At 37.6% G+C, this 19,758-nt stretch overlaps 1 protein-coding gene across 2 annotated transcripts in view; it reads left to right on the top strand.

The window, feature by feature from the left end:
* Positions 1 to 19,758, top strand: part of LOC150082063 (uncharacterized) — a 562,503-nt gene that overhangs the window by 464,851 nt on the left and 77,894 nt on the right. For both annotated transcript variants that reach the window (XM_090379088.1, XM_090379087.1), the window contains exon 17: positions 12,351 to 12,487. In XM_090379088.1, the coding sequence (XP_090235214.1) occupies positions 12,351 to 12,487 (137 nt within the window). The remainder of the gene's footprint in view (positions 1 to 12,350; positions 12,488 to 19,758) is intronic.

Below are 19,758 nucleotides of genomic sequence, written 5' to 3'. Positions count from 1 at the left end.
ATTCCCCTCACCAATCTTGTACCCTTCTCTGTACACGCTCAAGTAAATCTACATCCTTCCTAAAATGAAGCCTCCAGACATGTACGCAGTACTCAAGGCGTGGCCTGACCATTGCCTTGTACAGAGAGATAATCATCTTTTCCCTGCTAGCAAAATTCCTATATATCATTGACAAAACCCCATGACCTGCCCTGGCAGCCTGTCTGCATTGCCCAGAAAACTTCATATCTGCCTGCACAATTACTCCCAGGTCTTTTTCATTTTCTACCACCTTAAGTGTAGTACCACACAGTTGGTACGTTTCTCTGGGGTTACTTTTACCCATATGCAGTACTTTGCATTTGTCAAGGTTAAACTTCAGTTGCCACTTCTTAGCCCACCTGCCCAAATTATCTAGATCCTGTTGCAGTAGCACACTGTCATTAACAACCCTGCCAACCTTTGTATCATCTACAAACTTCGGTATTAAGCCTGATATACCTTCATCAATATCATTGATAAATATACAAAACAACAGTGGATCCAACACCGAACCCTGTGGGACTCCACTAATAACATTAGTCCAAGAAGAGCAGCACCCATTGATTACCACCCTCTGTCTTCTCCCACTCAACCATCCTTTTATCCATTGTAGGAACTTACCCTTAATACCATTCTTCTCCAATTTGTACAATAGCCTTTCATGTGCAACAGTGTCAAAAGCTTTCCTGAAATCCAAATATATGATATCAAATTTATTTTTTGCATCCAGTTCCTTTGTAACCACATCATAATATCCTATCAAATTTGTCAGACAAGACTTTCCCTTAACAAACCCATGCTGTGTCTGAATTATTGCTGCAGTCTTGTCTAGATGATCCTGCAATGCATCTTTAACCAGTGACTCCATTATTTTACCCGGAACAGAAGTTAAACTAACTGGTCTGTAAATACTTGTCACCCTTCAATCCCCCTTTGTGAATTGGGCATACATTTGCACATCTCCAGTCCGTGGGAACCTCCCCTGAGTCCAAGGATGCTTTCATAATTATGACTAAGGGTTTGCTTAGTTGCTTTGCCGCCTCCTTTAATATAACTGGATAGATCCCATCTACCCCAGGTACTTTTCTTATGTTTAACTTCAACAATTTCTCCTCCACTTTGCTCTCAGTTATTGCAAAATCATTAAGTATCCTGCTACAATTTGATAACCTTCTGCCATTTTCAAACCTTAATAATTCCTCATGTGTGAATGTAGATGCAAAATACTCATTCAATTTGTTTGCTATCTGAGCAGGAACATCAACAGTCGAACCATCGATATCAAGTGGACCAATCAGATTCATCTCCTTCCTTTTAGAGTTTATATAAGTAATGAAATCCTTGCTGTTTTTCTTAGCATCTTTTGCCAAGGATTTCTCGTAATCTGCCTTCGCCTGCCTAACCTCCTTTGTGATCTGATTACAGACTAGCTTATATCTGCCATAGGCTTCTGAGTCGCTTGATAATTTATATGCTTCCCATGCATTTTTCTTCCCTATTACGGGTCTCATTAGTTCATTAGATAACCATTTAGGCCTAAACCTTGAACAATATTTCTTAATAGGTATGAAACTTTTAGTAGCATCCACGATTAATTCCTTGAATGCTTCCCACTTAGAATTTACTGTTGGTAACATCGTCAGTTGGTCCCACTGTACAGAATTTAAAAACTACCTGAGACAACTGTACTCACCTTTACAGAAGCAAAAACCCTTTCCTTTACCCCTGATGGTAATTAAATCTTTAAGTAAATCCCACATCAGTACACTGTGATCACTGCCACCTAGTGGTTCCTTTATCTGCAAATTCTTAAAACACGAATGATCACTGCTGATAACCAGATCAAGAGTATTACTCTCTCTGGTTGCCTCTCGAACATGCTGCTGCAGAAAACAATCATCCAATAAATCCACAGAAGTCTGACTAGTGTGTGAGTGACCACCCACAAGTTCCAGTCAATATCTGGGAAGTTAAAATCCCCCATTATAAGACATTCTGATTTACTGGCCCGCTCTATTTCTCTGTACAATTGTTCATTGTACTCGTTCGAGTCATTGGGCCTGTAACACGCTCCTACTCTTATTTTTGCTTTCGCAGTGCTTATGTCACACCAAACTGACTCAACAGTGCACTGTTCATCTATATCAACTGGATGCACTTCTTTTGATTTTATGTTTTTCTTAATTAATAGCATAACACCTCCTCCCTTTCTATCCTTTCTGCAAGTCTTCTCGCAAATCTATATACAAGAGGAAGGAATCCCACAGGGCTCAGTTCTCAGTGCTACATTATTTGCATTGAGAATAAATCATATTTCCAAACACTGTGAACTCATATCCCTATGCTGATGATCTGACTGTTTCCTGCAGTTCGCTGAATATGAACTTCATTGAAAGGCAACTACAAATATCACTAAACAATATTGAACTATGGATGACACAGAATGGTTACTGACTATCTCATCAAAAATCTAGTGTCATTCACTTTTGTAACAAATGAGGGATGCATCCTGACCCAGAGCTACACCTGACAAATCATCCTATCTCAGTTATGAGTAGCATTTACCTCCTCGGTCTAATTTTTGATAGGAAACTTAATTTTTTAGAACATATCAGATATCTAGAGATATTTGATATGTTTAACCTGCCAGAAAAAAAATGAACATTCTCAGAGTTCTTTCTTCTACAACATTAGGTGCAGACTGCTACACCTTACTTCACCTGTATAGAACTCTAATTAGATCTTGTCTTGATTATGGGGCCCCGGTGTATGACTCTGCTAGGGAGAGTGTGCTAGTACAGCTTGCTCCTATTCAACATTCTGCCCTTGGGATTGCTACAGGTGCTTATAGAACATCACCAGTACAGAGTCTCTACACTGAAGCCCATGCAGTTCCACTCTGCCTCAGAAGAAAGATGTTACTTCTGGATTATGCTGATAAAATTCAAAGCATGCCTACCCATCCTATTTGGCCTATACTTAATGATCCACAGTTTAAAATGTTCTACAGAAATAAACCCAGAGCAGTTCAACCTACTGGTATCAGATTGCAGGCTCTATCAGAAAGTTGGAATGTACATCTTGAAAAAGTCCTCCAAGATCCAAATACTTCAGTTCCCCCATGGTCCTGTATTAATCCATCCTGTGACAATTACTTCCTAAACTGGGGAAAAGATTCCCTTGCAAATATTAACGTGCGAGAACTTCATACTGCTCATACACAAAATTATCCGCATTTCATGAAATATACACGGATGGATCAAAGTCTGATAGTGGAGTAGGTTCTGCAGCAGTTTTCCCTTTTAACACTATCTCTGCCTACTGAATGCAGCAGTTATAGAGCTGAGTTATTTGCCATCAAGCTTGCCCTAGAAAATATTGTCCATCTCTCCATTAAAAAAGGTATAATATATACCAGGGGTGGCCAACAAGTCGATCACAACGAATTTTAAATATATATAAAAATATCCCCAGGGGCTCACATCTGATGAGTATGGGCTTGGCACACCCCGGGTCCTGAGCTGAATATCATCATTCTTCTCTTTCTTGGTGATTCTCTCTCTCTCTCTCTCATGGTAATTCCGAATTTTTTTTTTTTTTTATTTTGCTGGTGCAGAGAAGCCTCAGGCTTCCTTGCACCATACGGATAATAATAATAATACAATACAATACAATTTTATTTATCAAGAGAATTCGTTTACAATAAATGAACTTGTTAAGAAAAGTAAATTTCTTGACAAGTTGTAATTCTTCCTTTACAACAGTTTTGTACAAATTTGTTATCTTACAGAAAAGACTGTGAAGTCACTACACATAGTATATTCCACACTGTAAACAGAGGTAGTAGTTTATCTGCATATCAATTCTAATCTACTGTGTCATTGATATCATTGATCAAGAATTTTCTTATTAGGAATTTTAATTTGGAGATGGGGTAACTTCTGTGTCTGAAATCAATGCTAGCCAACAAGTTGTTTATTATATTCATTGTGTGCCTATCTCCAAATCTATTTAGTATCCTAGGGTGAGGCAAAGTAATTGCTTTTGGGTTCCTTAAATTTTGTGAGACATTTCTTTGCAGATTCGACTCCAAAAATAGTGTTAAGATTTTTTAAGAATAGATTTAACTTCAGTTTTTGAACTGGATACAGTATTTTATGTTTCAACAAAAATTGCTTTCTCTTGTTCCAGAATCCTATTCATTAAGTTGTTTATTGCCCTTATTTCTGTTTTATTTCTGTTTTATTTCACCTTTACAAGTGCAAAACGGGCAGAGGCATTGTTATGCAAAAAGAACCAGCTGTCTTTCTCTTAAAATTGCAGCTCACCCGGTAATTGCTCTTCAGTAGTCTTTGAAGCACTTATACGTAGAACACAGCATACACAGAACCCTGCTTGTGGAAAAACATGATCAGCATCGTCTTGATTCTGAGCATCTATAAACAAAAAATCTTTTGGGCTTTAGTGATTTTGAATTCCATTTCATGTTCTGACATTTCGTCTCGGGCTCTTACTGAAACATGCAACACTCGTCTCCAGTGACAATACAGTTAAGGAAATTAGGATTGTCTTAAAGTCTGGATGAAGTCTTCCCGTGATGACACTCTTTGTTGCTTTTGCTCATCCATGAGGCTGTGCAGCACAAAGATTTCACAGCCCTTCCTTTTCTCTAAATCTTCATGTAGAATTTGACAAATCATCTTATTCATATCCAACTCGTCAGCCATCATTCTGAGGGTCAAACAAGTGCCACAATTTCCCGACCAAACTTTTGCAACTCTGTCCTCATTTCAAGAGCTTGACAGATGCCCAGTTCTTGGGTCATCGTGAACATCCTCACATCCATCTTTGAGCTGCTTATGCCATTCAAAACACTGGTATGACTTAACATATCATCACCATAAACAGTTTTTAGCATTTCACATGTTCCTGTTGCAGATTTTCCCCATTTAAAGCAAAATTTGAATTTTATTCATTGCTTCTTTGCAAAATCATGTCATGAAACGTTCAATGCTTCTAACAAAACTGGTGTTGTTACTTGAAACCTGTCAGTCTACTGGACAGTCTCTGTACCACTATTTGTTGGAGGAAGTTTGAACTACAACATACAACTTCTGTTTATTTTCAAATTCATCAAACATGACTGAAAGAGCACCAGTCTGGGAACTTTATTGTTGTGCCTCATATGGAATAGAATGTCTTAAATCAGCATTTCTCAAACTGTGGGGTCGCACACATTTGGGGGGGGGGGATCACAGCTGGATACAGTTGAGTGTGTATTGTATTAAAAATCATCTTCGTTCATATTAAAAATGAAGGTTAAATTTAAGATATGTTATTGACACTTTCTTCACTAACAAAATCACAAGATACAATCCCCTTTTCCCACTCACATACTATTTATTCTATTATGTTGCAGGATTCCAAATTTGCTATTTTTTGTTTATTTCCAATGAAAATTAGCTATCCAGGTTATTGGGATATTTATTTTTTGCCCAATTTTAACATCAATGTAATCATTAGTTTTACCCACACAGGACAAGGTGGGGTTGCACAAATTAATTTAGCATTTTAGGGGGTTGCAGTATCACAAAGTTTGAGAAACCATGTCTTACGATCCCTACACTCTTCACCATTTTCCATCATATGTGGAATCCAAGCTAAAGAAATCTCATGCCCGAATTATTGAGCAACATGAAAGTTTTCATAGAATGACTGGGCCAAATATTCGGCCCCTGTTTCTTCTTATGGTTAACTTATTAAAACATAGTCAATAGATCAAGTTACTGAGCACATTACCAAACAAATGCTAGTAGCAGCTTCCGAAGCAATATTACAATCCTCTACAGCTAAGCACAAACATGGAAAGTGCCAGTGAAATGAAGCCTGTGCCAATGCCACACAAAAAAAAAACAAGGCCCAGAAACAAACCAAAAAAACGTTTCCTGGATATAGTTTCCCTCTGCCATAACTAAGAACATCGGTAGTTGAGTAATTTAGAACAAAATTCAACAGTTGCAAGGTAAATATCTCTTGACACCTGCCCCAGTCCTAATCAAAAATGGGGGGAAAAATATTCTCCCCTAAGGAAATAGCCAACATTCTTCCAGAGACTTTCTCTTGGACATCTGCAGAATCTACATATGGCATTCTTTTTTAAAAATGAAAAGGTTAGAAGAAAGATATAAGATAAGTTTCTTACCTCTCAATCCCTTGCTTATAACTGACCCATCAATATAATCAAAGGCACCTCCGTAGCCAGGTGGGCAGGAGCAGCAGTGCGTAGCACACGCTTCTTGATTAGACCGGGGTTCGAGCCTGTGACCCCCAAATACGGAGGATGCGGAAAGGTCAGGGAATGACCACCACATATCCCCGGAGCAATATGGCCTTTGTTGCTAATGCTCCTAAAAACCAAATAAACAAACAAACAAACAATATAATCAAACTTTAAGAAGCCTTAAGCAAATCGGCCAATAGTGCATCTGGACCTGACAGAATCCGTTACATAATGCTTGAAGAATTCAGCCATTACCACTCTATTTATTATTACTCTTCTTTAATCAGATCTTTCTCAAATATACATATCAAACAGCATGTTATCACTCTTTTATCGTAAAGTTTGATATCAAAATGTACTATTTCAGTATTACTGCCCTGTTTGCAATTAAGTTGAACAGCATGGCCCACAATATTCCAAATACTGTTGAAGTACAATTGCATGCCAGCGACTTTAAAATATCATGTCATTCTTAGAGCATCTGTGCTATTCAGAGGTAGCTTCAGCTTTCCATAAAACAGGTTAGAAACATGGACTTTACAATATGTATACCAACTATCAGAGTACAAAACTGTTGCAGTTCACTTTTGTAAAAAGTGTAAACTACACCCTGATCCTGAACTAAGATTAAAGAATAATGTAATCCCTTTTACCAGAAACATTTGCTTCTTGGGTATAATACTATACTCAGAACTCAATTTTTCTCTCATATGTCACATTTAAGAACTGTCTGCCTAAAGAAACTTAACATACTCAGAGCCATCCCTGCCATGGCATGAAATGCTGATGGTTTCACATTGCTGCTTTTATACCATGCCCTTATCAGACTATGGTGCTATTCTTTGTGGTCCCAGTAAGAGTATTCTCTCATGGCTTAACACCATTCAAAACCTCTCTCAGAATTTTGCTAGGGGCCTTTCAGACATCTCCTGTTCAGAACCTCTATATAGAGGCAAATGAATCTACACCATCTCAAAAAGAAAGTGTGACTCTTTAAAGGAGTAATGTTTTCCTTTTGAGGTGGAATGTTAACTAAAGTTCCAAGTCTAACAACCCATCCTCTTCAGTCCCTACTCTTTAATTCTCAGTGGTTAACTTTCTATGATAGCAAGCCCTCTGAATAGGTTGACTATCATTAGGTTACAAGATTTGATGCACAGCTAGAATATTTGTCTTGAGAGAATTAGCCCCCCCCCCCATTGTCAATAATAAGTGTCCAGAAAGTAAGATTTTCCAACCAGAGTGGATCAGAATGTGTCAATTCCTTTAAGTATTCTCTCAAGACAAATATTCTAAAAGTTTTTTTTTTTTTTTTACTTTTAGAATATTTGTCTTGAGAGAATACTTAAAGGAATTGACACATTCTGATCCACTCTGGTTGGAAAATCTTACTTTCTGGACACTTATTATTGACAATGGGGGGAACTAAAAAAACCCATAACATTCAACAGCTTCATGAGGGAAATAATCTTAACAACTGTGAGAGTTGCCTAATATACACTGAAGGCTCAAAAACTGAAGGTGCTACTTTGGGTGTGGCAGTTGTCTGTATTTCTTCCAGTTGAATGCAGCAGTTATACTGCAAAGCTGTATGCAATCTAGTTAGCTCTTGACAATATTGACATCTCAACACACATGGTCTAATATATACAGACACCATGAGTGCAGTCTTTGCAATGGAAAACAACTCTCATTCTCACATCCAGTATAAACCAAATCAGGTCTTACTGATTTGGTAAGGTCTTACAACAACAACAACCATTCTGTAAGTTTCTACTGGATTCCTGGACATTCCAGTATCCCAGGGAATTAGAAAACACACCAAGCAGCTAAATATCCAGTTGTGACAGAACCTGTATCCTGTCAAGTGCCATATATACATTTTGACTTACATTCAACAAGTTGGTAAAATTTGAAGGTCAAAAATCTGGCAATTGCAAGTAAACAACAAACTTCTGCAAATGAACCACAACTAACGTTGAAGTTTGCAGATGATACAAAGGCTGGCAGGGTTAATGACAGTAATAGCAGTGTGCTACTGGAACAGGATCTAGAAAATTTTGGCAGATGGGCTGAGAAGTGGTAACTGAAGTTTAACATTGACAAATGCAAAGTACAGTCAGTCCTCATATAACACGCGTTTACATTACACGAATTCGATCATACACGATTTATAAATAGGGGAACGATATCTTATATAACACAAACCGAATTCGCTTATGCACGATTCGCCTTTGTGTTTACAAGAAATGGCAGTCACCGGCAGAACGTGGAATTACCCCAACTGAATGCTACACGATAGGAATGAAGAGAAGATTCTGAAAATGTATTTATGTGTTTTATATCAGTGAAGGGGAAACACATTTCACCATAATAACGTAAAAACGAACACAATTCCAGCTATCGGTATAATCGCAAATGCAATTAGATCGAGTTTACTACCAGTTTATAACAGATTCCACTAGCAGAAACGCAACTGGAAATTGTTTTTATTGTTTTATGGTAGTAACCCCTAGAAATGTGCTTTAGTAAAATATGAGGTGTTAATAGTGTATCTCTGCCTTTACGGTGTTGTTTATTCAGTTGCTACACACGTGCAGCTTTGTTTATGTATATCAAGCGTGCCTCCTCGTTTTGTAATTGTGCTTTATTCCCTAAAAATGAGTAAAATACTTAAAAGGTGTGAAAAGAAAGCGTCCTGGTGAAGACTGCAGATTCAGAGAGAGAAAAAAAAAAAAAGCAATATCGATAAACAGAGGCGGACTGGGTCAAAAATTCTTACCCGGGAAAATTTATAGTGGCCTCATACTACGGTTTATGGCCAAAATCACACCGGCCTCCGGCCCACCGGGGTTTCCCGGGTAAGGCTTATGGCCAGTCCGCCACTGTCGATAGCGAAAAAATATGAAACTGTGAAACGCTTTGAGCGAAATGAAAGACCATGTGATATTGCACATGCTAAAGACCTAAATGAGGCAACGCTGAGAATTACAAAGAATGTAGAGAAAATAAAAACAACTTTCATAGCAGGAACAACTCAAAGTGTAATTAAAATCCATTAGATTAAGACACAAAGAATTGGAAGAGATGCAACGGTTGTCAACTGTTTGGATAGAAACTCAAACAAAAAACAAGTTTTCTTACGATAGAAGCAAAAGCAGTAGCAATATTTTATTATGTAATAGTCGTAATAAAATGCGTAAGTATTTTATTACGATTATTTATTGTGTTTGGTAATGTTTTGGTTACAAATGTGTGTTCAATCTTGGGTGGTCGGCACCTAACCCTATTTTTCCCATAGGGCCTGTTGTTTATATTGCACGATTTTGCATTGCACGAGAGTTTCTAGGAACACAACTATCGTGCTATACGAGGACTGACTGTACTGCATATGGGTAGAAGTAATCCCCAGAGAAACTTACCAAGTGTGTGGTACTACACTTAGGGTGGGAGTAATTGTGCAGACATGCTGCCAGAGCAGGTCATGGCGTATTGTCAATGATATACAGGAATTTTGCTAACAGAGACAATGAGGTGATTATCTCTTTGTATAAGGCAGTGGTCAGGCCACACCCTGAGTACTGCATACAGATCTGGAGCCCTCATTTTAGGAAGGATGTAGAGTTGTTAGAATGAGTACAGAGAAGGGCAACAAGATTGATGAGAGGAACAAATTGGTGCTCTTACCAAGAGATGCTTAAGTTCTGCAAGTTGCACCATCTGGAGACTAGGCACCTGTGAAGTGATCTATCTGGCGCCTCCGTAGCCAGGTGCGCAGGAGCAGCAGTGCGTAGCACATGCTTCTTGAATAAACCAGGGTTCGAGCCCGTGCCCACCAAATACGGAGGATGCGGAAAGGTCAGGGAATGGCCACCATATATCCCCGGAGCAATATGGCCTTAGTTGCTAATGCTCCTGAAAACCAAATAACAAACAAACAAGCGAAGTGATCTGATTGAGGTGTATAAGGCCAAGGCCTTAACACCTCAATCAGGTCTGAAACAATAGTATAATTCTTTCCTCAATTCTGATGGGATTCTTTCTCTTGCTCAGATTACAAACCTGAGGGGGCATAAGTTCAAATTGAGGAAAGACGGTTGTAGAATACGTGTGGAAATTTGCCTTTAGTCAGCATATAATTGATTGCTGGAACAAACTTCCATCTGTAGTTGTGGAAGTTGATAGCTTAAATAAATTTGAGGAACTGGACAAATGTTTAAAGGGAAATATGTGAAATGGGTTTTTTTTTTTTTTTTCTCTTTCTTCGTGATGCTACATAAGCTTGCTTTCTTCCATCACATGCCTCTAATACTACTAACTGTGTAGTTAAACTTTAGTCAAAACAGACAACTATAGGTAGTTGTGCCAATAGCACAAATAGAACAGACCCACCATAGTCACTTGTTTCTGCTAATGAGAGATGGTCCTCGTGTAACATTGCATGCATAGAGGATCCTCCTCCTCTGGCCATGCAATGTTCATTGCTGCTCACAGTTAAACATATCCTAGTAGAATATTTATAGGAAATAATGCAAATTTGGACAAGTTTTTTTGCCTATCTTAAAAAAAATATGATTATATGATCTGTTCTGATGGGAAATTTGTTTGTTTTTTTTTTTTTTTTTTTTTCATTTTACATTGACTTTTATATTATATGAATAGGAACACTTTGGCCTGAACATCTAAACTAACCAATTCATTGTTTTCCTGTGTATTGTGGATGGTGGTGGTGCCATAATGCTCACATTTCTCTATGATAACACTGATGTTCAACTCTGAATGGTGTAGGCCGTTAGCAATTGCAAAAAAAAAAAAAAAAAAAGGCAACAAGCCGGCAGTGTGATGTCCAACAACTCTCTCAAATTCATTTAACTTGTCTCTATGTGCTCTGAAAAGAACAACAAAGTTATGTGAATCAGGAAAGGTGGAAAAATCAGTTGTGTAGTCATCCATATTTGGGAAAAAAGGAAAAAACACCAAAGACAATTCATGAGAATGCGGTTACTACATCGGCGAAGGAATCCCCTTCCTATTCCATGGTTAAGTGGGCAGCAGAATTTAAAAGAGGGCGAGAGAGCCTGGAAGATGACCCATGCTGTGTGAAAGACTTGCAACATCCATCACTGCAGAAGAGGCGAGGAGTGGTGGATATTGCAGGAGATCAGGTGAGCGTGCATGATCTGGTGATGAGTGATTAACAAGTGACAGTTCGGTACATTGCCAGCATCTTGGCATCTCACCTGAACATGTGTACCCCATAATAACCAAGCTTGTTGCTATGAAAAAGATATCAGCATGATGGATCTCAGATCAGAAATGTTCAAGACTTGTCAAGTGAGCTTTTGCATCATTTTCCAGCAAATTTACTTGCAACATCTGTGACCATGGATGAGATGTGGGTCCATTACTTTCAGTCAGAGACAAAAGAGCAGTACCAACAGTGGAAAAGAAAGCCAAGTTGATTCCTTCTCCTGGCAAGGCTGTGGCATAGGTTTTTTGGATGCTGATGAGTGTTGCTAGTGGATTAAAAAAAAAAAAAAAACTTTCAGAAAAAGCAGACAATCAGAGCAGCATATTACACAGGCCTCATGGGGCGTTTTCACGGAAACATCGAGGAAAACTCAGTAAAGGTGTCTGTCATTTCCATGGCTGCACTGCATGAGTGCAGCTTTTAAATCTTGGACCTTCTCCCACATTCATCAGATCTAGCACTGCCAGACTTTCAACTATTTCCTAATTTCAAAAAATACTTGGCTGACATTCATTTTCCCACTGTGACGTCATTGTTTCAATGGATGCATTCTAGAGGCTCAAGAGAAAACTTTCTTCACAGCTGAAATCAAGGCATTGCAGCAACAGTGGTAAAAGTATATTGACTCCAAAAGGGACTATGTTGAAAAGTAACATGTTACCAAACTTCTCAAATGAACCTTTCATACTCAGGCCACGAACTTTTCAAATGCCCCTCATATATAAAACTAATTTGAAGTATGATTTGACAAATTTTGAATAACCAATGCAAATTATTATTTATTTTTTATTATTTTAGAAAGACACTATAATCCAAGGAATAAAGTACCTGGAATCTCTTTTGAAATTCATTCTCACGGGAAATGGCTTGGAACATTCGAGTACTGACACAGACAAAACTCATAAGATGTATAAGGATACATTAAACTACAGCAAGTAAGCTATATATGAGCAGTTTTTCTTCTTTGCTTACTCATTAAATAATAATTGAATTGCAAGTGATATCCATTTTAAAAGAGCTTTTGTAAATTTGTAAAGATAAATGAATATTCCCACTCCCCAACCCTGTAAATCAGCATTCTTTATAATTTATCACCAGTAGTTTTTAGAAATAGTGCACTCATTCTCTAAATATTGCTTTTTTTTTTTCATCAGAATAATAATTAAAATTATTATAAATTTAACAGGCACTGTATATTTTTTTAACACTCTTTCTCTAGTTCTTTTCATCAGTTTATTTTTCTACCAAGTGTATTGTGCAGCTTTTGAAATTATTGCCTCGCCATGCAATATATATTAAGGTAATTAAGGTGCCTTAAAAAAAAGTTGGAAACTCTTCTTGGACTGTAGTTGAAATAAGCTGCTACTACTGCTTTTACTATTGTGAACATTTCCTTGTGTATTTTGGTATTTTTCAAAGTTTGTTGTGTGTGTGGTGAGAGTGCTCAAAATAATATGAGTGCAGAAAGAAATACCATAGGTCATTACAATTGACTCTGCAGCAGAAACTGTTGAATCTAGTTCACTACATTCACTTACCTTTAAATATCAGAATATCTTTCATTTGATAATTATTTTATTTATTCCCCTCCCCTTTTTTTTTTTTATGAAAACCCCAAGCATGAGAGGTATTAGAATCTGTAGTACTTAGTACCATGCATGGGTTGAAGGTTGAGAAGATGAAAGAAGATACTTGTTGACGTACACTTGAATTTCTGTAGGTTGTAATTTTCAGGAAATATATATATGAAGGGAGGTTATTCCAGAAAACAGAAGTTGAAGGAATAAACGAGGAAGAATAAAAGTTTGTTCTGTGAGTTTCAAGTAGGACAGGAAAAGGATGCTGACTTTTTGCAGCATGTGTTTGGACTGATTTGGAAGAGATAGCAGTAATTATAAAAGCTAATTCAGAAGAACAGTGCTCATGGAAGTATCAATAGAAAAGGCATGCAGCAGAAACTGAACATCTGAGAGAGAGAGAGAGAGAAAGAGATGGGTCATTGATTAACCTATTTCTCCTTTGAATGGAATCTAGAAGCCTGGGAGAGGTTTTAGGGGCATCACCCCAGATGTGGAAACCATGTTCCATGGTACAGCAGATTTTCAATATGTACAGAGTGAGCAGCTGTTTGGAAAAAAGTATAACACTGAGCGTGAAAGAGAAAACCCAGTTTTTTAAATACAGAGGAAACAGAAATTATGATGTGCATATGCCAAGACAGATTAGAAATCAGGGTCATCCCTAATAGAGATATGTGATCTTGTCTAGAATCTGAATATCATCAAAGATAAGCATAGCAGCAGAAGAAACCTTTTTATGAGATATAAGCAGGACTGAGTTTTAGAAAGATTGAAATAAACTAAGTTATCTTTGTCCCCACTAGAGAATTAACTGGAGATCAGCATTTAGGGAATTCATAGTGGATATTTGAGAAATTGAAACTGTTTGTGCAGGGCAAGGTTTCTCAAACTTGGAAGGTGGAATGCAATGTGCTATCATCAGGAAAACTATGATAGGATTTCCCGTCAATAGAAGGTCATTAATATACAAGAGAAAAAGAGTGGGAGAAAGAACTGAACCTTGGGGAACACCTGCATCAGTGGAGCAGTTAGAAGACAGAGAGATGTCTACCACCAACCACAGTGAACAGTCAGAGAGAAAACTGGATACCCAGTTACAAAAAACAGTTGGTAAACCATAAGATGGAAGCTTATTTTGGAGAACTTATGGCAAACACAAACTTATGGCCTTTGAAATGTCAAGAGCAACTGCTTGAGTTTTGGAATACTGTTCCACTGTTCCATTGAATTTGTCCATAGATGGGTAACATGTCGGTATATCACCAATGGATCGACACTGATGGAATCCCTACCGGCGATCATTGATCAGATGGAAGGTTTCTATGTAGTTTAGCAATTGGCGGTTAATAGATTTCTCCATTATTTTGGAAAGAGTAGAAGTAAGTGCAATGGGGCGATAATTGGATGGGATTGATTTGTCACCCTTTTTAAGAACTGTCTGTATATGAGAAAATTTCCAAGCAGAAGGGAAAACACCAGTGGAATAAGAAAGTGTAAAAAAAAAAACTAGTAAGCTCAGGAGTGCAGGAGGTTTCTTTTGAACAAGTGGAGAAATTCCATCCGGACCTGATGGTTCCTTGGTATTAAGACTGTTCAAAATCTTCTGACCTCCTTTTGACAGAAGACCACAGTAGTATTGAATGGAATGTTCTGGGAATGGTAGGCAGTTGTTTGCCAAATTAATCAGTACATGAGCCTTTCCCTGAGGAGATGGCTCATCAGCGGCCAAATTTCTCTCTCTCTCTCTCTCTCTCTCTCTCTCTCTCTCTCTCTCTCTCTCTCACTCTCTCTCTCTGTTATCATACCAGTTATTTTCCATGTATACTTCATATTCAATGCAAACCCACCATTCTCACTTCGGTTGGCTCTATTTTATTCTCTAAATTCAGTTCAGCTTGTGACAGCTTCAGACCATTAAAGGAAACATATGTTAGTAGTTTTCCCCCTTCTGAAATTTCTTCCAGATATTTTCTCTACTTCACTAGTGATAACTTTATGCCTGAAAGGAGGCTTACTCTCGCTGGCCTTTCTTTTGGAGTTTGCCTCTTTCTTTCCATTACTCCATATATGGGAGGGCTTCATTTGTTTCCTTAAAATTTGTATAATCAATATCAAAATTTAAGTCAACATTAGTGTCACACTGTCTTGGTTAATTTTTTCAAACTTTATTTTCTGTTTTGTCAACAACAACAATACCACATTTATTTAACACTGTTGATCTTTTATAATGAACAAATTTATGTTACCACAACAGAGATTTAATCAAGAAGTTCTGTAATATAATTCACAAAACTCACTGATGCTAAGGATATTCAACATCCCAACAGTTGTGAATCACAGTTAATATGTAGCTTTTGCCATACTTGCGTAAAAATTAAATACACGAGTAAATAAAAAAGTTAAAGCTGTTTATTTTTTATTATATCAAAGGAACCAAATATGCAATAAATTTAATATTACTTTTCCATGTAGATCCATTGGTTTTTCAAGCACTTATCACATCAGTCCATAAGCCACCTAATATTGTAACAGATTTGGTTGTGCAGCACCTGATAGGTGTCCAACTTTGTTTTTTTTTTTTCTAGAAAGTGATTTTTTTTTTTTTTTTTTGTGATCTTTTACTGTTATTTTTATTCTATTTTATTACTTTTTATGAGTGTTTTTTTTAAATGTTTTTTTTTTTTTTGTTACTTTCAACAAAATAAACTTTTATTAGTGCAGAAAAGTCATAAAAATATAAGCATTAGCATTAGTAGAGGCATATGATGCAAGAAAGCAAGCTTATGCAGCATCAGCCAAAAAAAAAAAAAAAAACCCTTCCACTTCACCCCTCCGTTCATTCGAAATACCTGTCCAGCTGAGCCCTAAATTTATTTAGGCTATCAACTTCCACAACAAGGGATGGAAGTCTGTTCAACCAACCAACTACCCGCTGACTAAAGGCAAATTTCTGCACATCTATCCTACATCTGTCTTTCCTCAATTTGAATTTATGCCCTCTGAGGTGATTATTCTGAGCAAGAGGCAGTATCACATCAGCATTGAGCATGCTCAAACCATTCACAGCTTTGTACACCTCTATCAGATCACCTCGCCGGTGCCTAGTCTCCAGACACTGTAATTTGCAAAACTTAAGCCTTTCTTCGTAAGAGCAACCCTTCGTTTCGTTCACTAACCTTGTTGCCCTTCTCTGTACTCGTTCCAGCAGCTCTACATCCTTCTTGAAACGAGGCCTCCAGACCTGTATACAGTACTCAAGGTGCGGCCTGACCATTGCCTTATACAAGGGAATAATCACCTCCCTATCCCTGCTAGAAAAATTCCTGTATATCATTGATAAGACACCACGAGCTACTCTTGCAGCTCGTCTGCACTGCTCAGAGAACTTCATATCTGCCTGCACAACCCCCCCCAAGTCCCTTTCATTCTCTACCACTGTCAGTGTAGTACCACAGAGGTGATACGTTGCTCTGGGGTTGCTGTTTCCCATATGTAGTACTTTACATTTGTCAATGTTAAACTTCATTTGCCATCTCTCAGCCCATCTGCTCAACCTTTCCAGATCCTGTTGCAGCAGCATAATGTCAGTAGTGTCCTTGACAACCCTGCCAACCTTTGTATCGTCTGCAAACTTGGACATTAAGCTTGAGGACATTAAAATAAATATTGATATCAATATTTATAAATGCAGAAAACAACAATGGACCCAACACTGAACCCTGAGGGACTCCACTAATAACATTAGTCCATGATGAGCAGTGTCCATTAATTACCACTCTCGGTCCTGTCTTCTGCCACTCAACTATCCCTTTATCCATAGCAACAATTTGCCACCAGTGCCACACTGCTCCAATTTGTGCAGTAGTCTTCCATGTGCAACAGTATCAAAAGCCTTTCTAAGATCCAAATATATAATATCAAAGTTATTCCCTGCATCCAATTCTTTTGTGACTACATCATAGTATCCAATCAAATTGGTCAGGCAAGACCTTCCCTTAACAAAATCATGCTTTGTCTGAGCTATAACTGAATTCTTGTCAAGATGATCCTGCAGCGCTTCGTTCACCAGTGCTTCCATTAATTTTCTAGGAACAGAAGTTAAACTCACAGGTCTATAATTACTTGTGTCAGCCTTTGATCCTCCTTTGTGAATTGGGGTTACATTTGCACATCTCCAGTCTGTGGGTACCTCCCCTGAGTCCAAGGAAGCTCTCATAATTATGGCTAATGGATTGCTTACTTCCTTTGCTGCCTCCTTTAATATAACTGGATAGATCCCATCCACCCCAGGTGCCTTTCTTGTATTTATCTTCAACAATTTCTCCTCCACTTTACTCGCAATTATTACAAGATCATCTAGCTCACTGCCAGTGTTTACTTCATCTATGGCATTCCCCTTCCTGAATAACTCCTCATGTGTGAATGTAGATGCAAAACATTGATTTAGTTTGTTAGCTACCTGAGCAGGATCATGAACAGTTGAACCATCGATATCAAGTGGACCAATCTGATTCATCCCCTTCCTTCTAGAGTTCACATAAGTAAAGAACTCCTTGCTGTTTTTCTTTGCATCCCTTGCCAAAGATTTCTTGTAATCTGCCTTCGCCTGCCTTACCTCCTTTGTAACTTGGTTACAGATCAACTTATATCTATGTCGTGGAAGTTGATAGCCTAAATAAGTTTAAGGCTCAGCTGGACAGGTATTTTGAACGAACAGAGGGTGAAGTGGAAGTGGTTTTTTTTTTTTTGGCTGATGCTGCATAAACTTGCTTTCTTGCATCAAATGCCTCTACTAATGCTAATGCTATCATAGGCTTTTGTGTCACATGTTAATTTATATGTATCCCATGCATTTTTCTTCTCTGCCATATGTCTCATTAGTTCTTCTGACATCCATTTAGGCCTGAACCTTGAACAATATTTCTTAGTTGGTATGTAAAGCCTAGTAGCTTCAAAGATAAGTTCTTTGAATGCTTCCCATTTTGAGTTTGCTGTTGTTAACATCATCAGTTGGTCCCACTGATGATGTTTTCTGAATAGACAATGCAAGTGACTTATTAGCTTCATGTTACAACATGAAGCTAATAAGTCACTTGCATTGTCTATTCAGAAAACTATTAGGAACACAAATGCAAACTTACTCCTGTGCACATATATATTTTTTATCAAATAAATAAAGGTTTGTCATAAACAAAAAACATATTTATACAATAATTAAACTAAAAAAAAATTTTTTTTTCTGTAGCAGACATGTTGCTGAAATTGAAATAAGCGTGCTAAAGCAGAAGGTAAAAATAGAAATAGTGATGTGGTACCTGACAGGTTCTTTGCATATGTAATCCCAAGTAAATAATAATTGTTCACTTCCAAAACTGTTTAAATAAAAATTTGGCTATATTTACAAAGATACTAAAAGTTTCAGCCTTTCGCATTGAACCAACAATTAATGTGTAACAGTCATTTTTGAGAGTAACCTGTCAGTTTAATACCATACAAGAAAAAAAATTATGGCATTTTCACCAATAGCACAATTGAAAAGCAGATCCGTGATTACACCTCGACTGTATAAAACAGACTAGGTGATGATCTTGAAAGCATGTTCTGACATGGAGTGCTAGTTTTATACACAAACTGCCTTTACATTTTGATTTACTTTATAGGTTTCTACTGTGCAAAAATGAAATGCTAAAAATATGACATTTCATTTTTATTTTATAATCGTGTCTTTGATGATGCCTCTAATTCAGTGTAACTATTCTCACCTGCTTCAGCTCTTGCTTTTTCAACTATGCTGGCAGATTCATTTATAATTTGTTAACAAAAATTATTGGAATCACTGATAAGGTACGACCCTCAAAGTGTAGATTGATTTAGCTTTCAAAAGTTTGAAATCATCCATTAAATCTCTGAAGAACTATTATAATATTGGTGACAAAACCATACGCAACTTTGTAAAAAATCAAGGGGAAGCATTGTATTGGACGCGAGTAGTACGTGCCCCCCCCTAACTGCAGGTAACTGAATCAACGGATACGGGGGCACAACTGTGATTTGAAAATTTTAGCAACGTGCGATGACAAGAATGTTCCCTGTATACATACACCTATGGGATTGAACTGAGTGAGTAAATCCTTTAAGTCATCAGAATGACTGCTTAGTCCTCTGCAGTTCCATTGTTAAGTGTTGTGTGCGTCATTTAGGTTTTGCTGAGGATGATTCATATGACTGTTTTTCGTACGAAGAGCATTTTTTGCGGTTTTTATGGGAAGATGAGGCATCCAATATCCACAGTGTTGTTTGCATGAGGTTCTAATATGAGTTCCTCATAAGCTGAGTGTACATCCAATTCCATACTGTTTGTGGGTGGTTTGGTTTTCTTTACCACCTTTAGCAAAGTTTGATACTTTTGTATCGTGTGAGACCATTGGAATATCAGTTGGGATGCTAATTGGAGTGTTGGTTGCTTCATTGGTTTTAGTTTGAGGTGTGTCTTTTCCAGAGTTTTATAGTGTAGTTTTAACTCAGTTAGCTAGAGATGTGCTGGGGGGGGATATTGATGCATATGTTTGAGTTGCTGTTGAGGGATAGCTTCGAGTGTGAGATGCATAAGGATGACTGGGCATGAT

This window comes from Mastigoproctus giganteus, chromosome 8 (assembly GCF_048544385.1).
Source record: "Mastigoproctus giganteus isolate SK-2022 chromosome 8, ASM4854438v1, whole genome shotgun sequence".
NCBI lineage: Eukaryota > Metazoa > Arthropoda > Arachnida > Uropygi > Thelyphonidae > Mastigoproctus > Mastigoproctus giganteus.
Note: the sequence above shows the minus strand (reverse complement) of the source record. Positions and strands in the feature narration are given on the sequence as shown.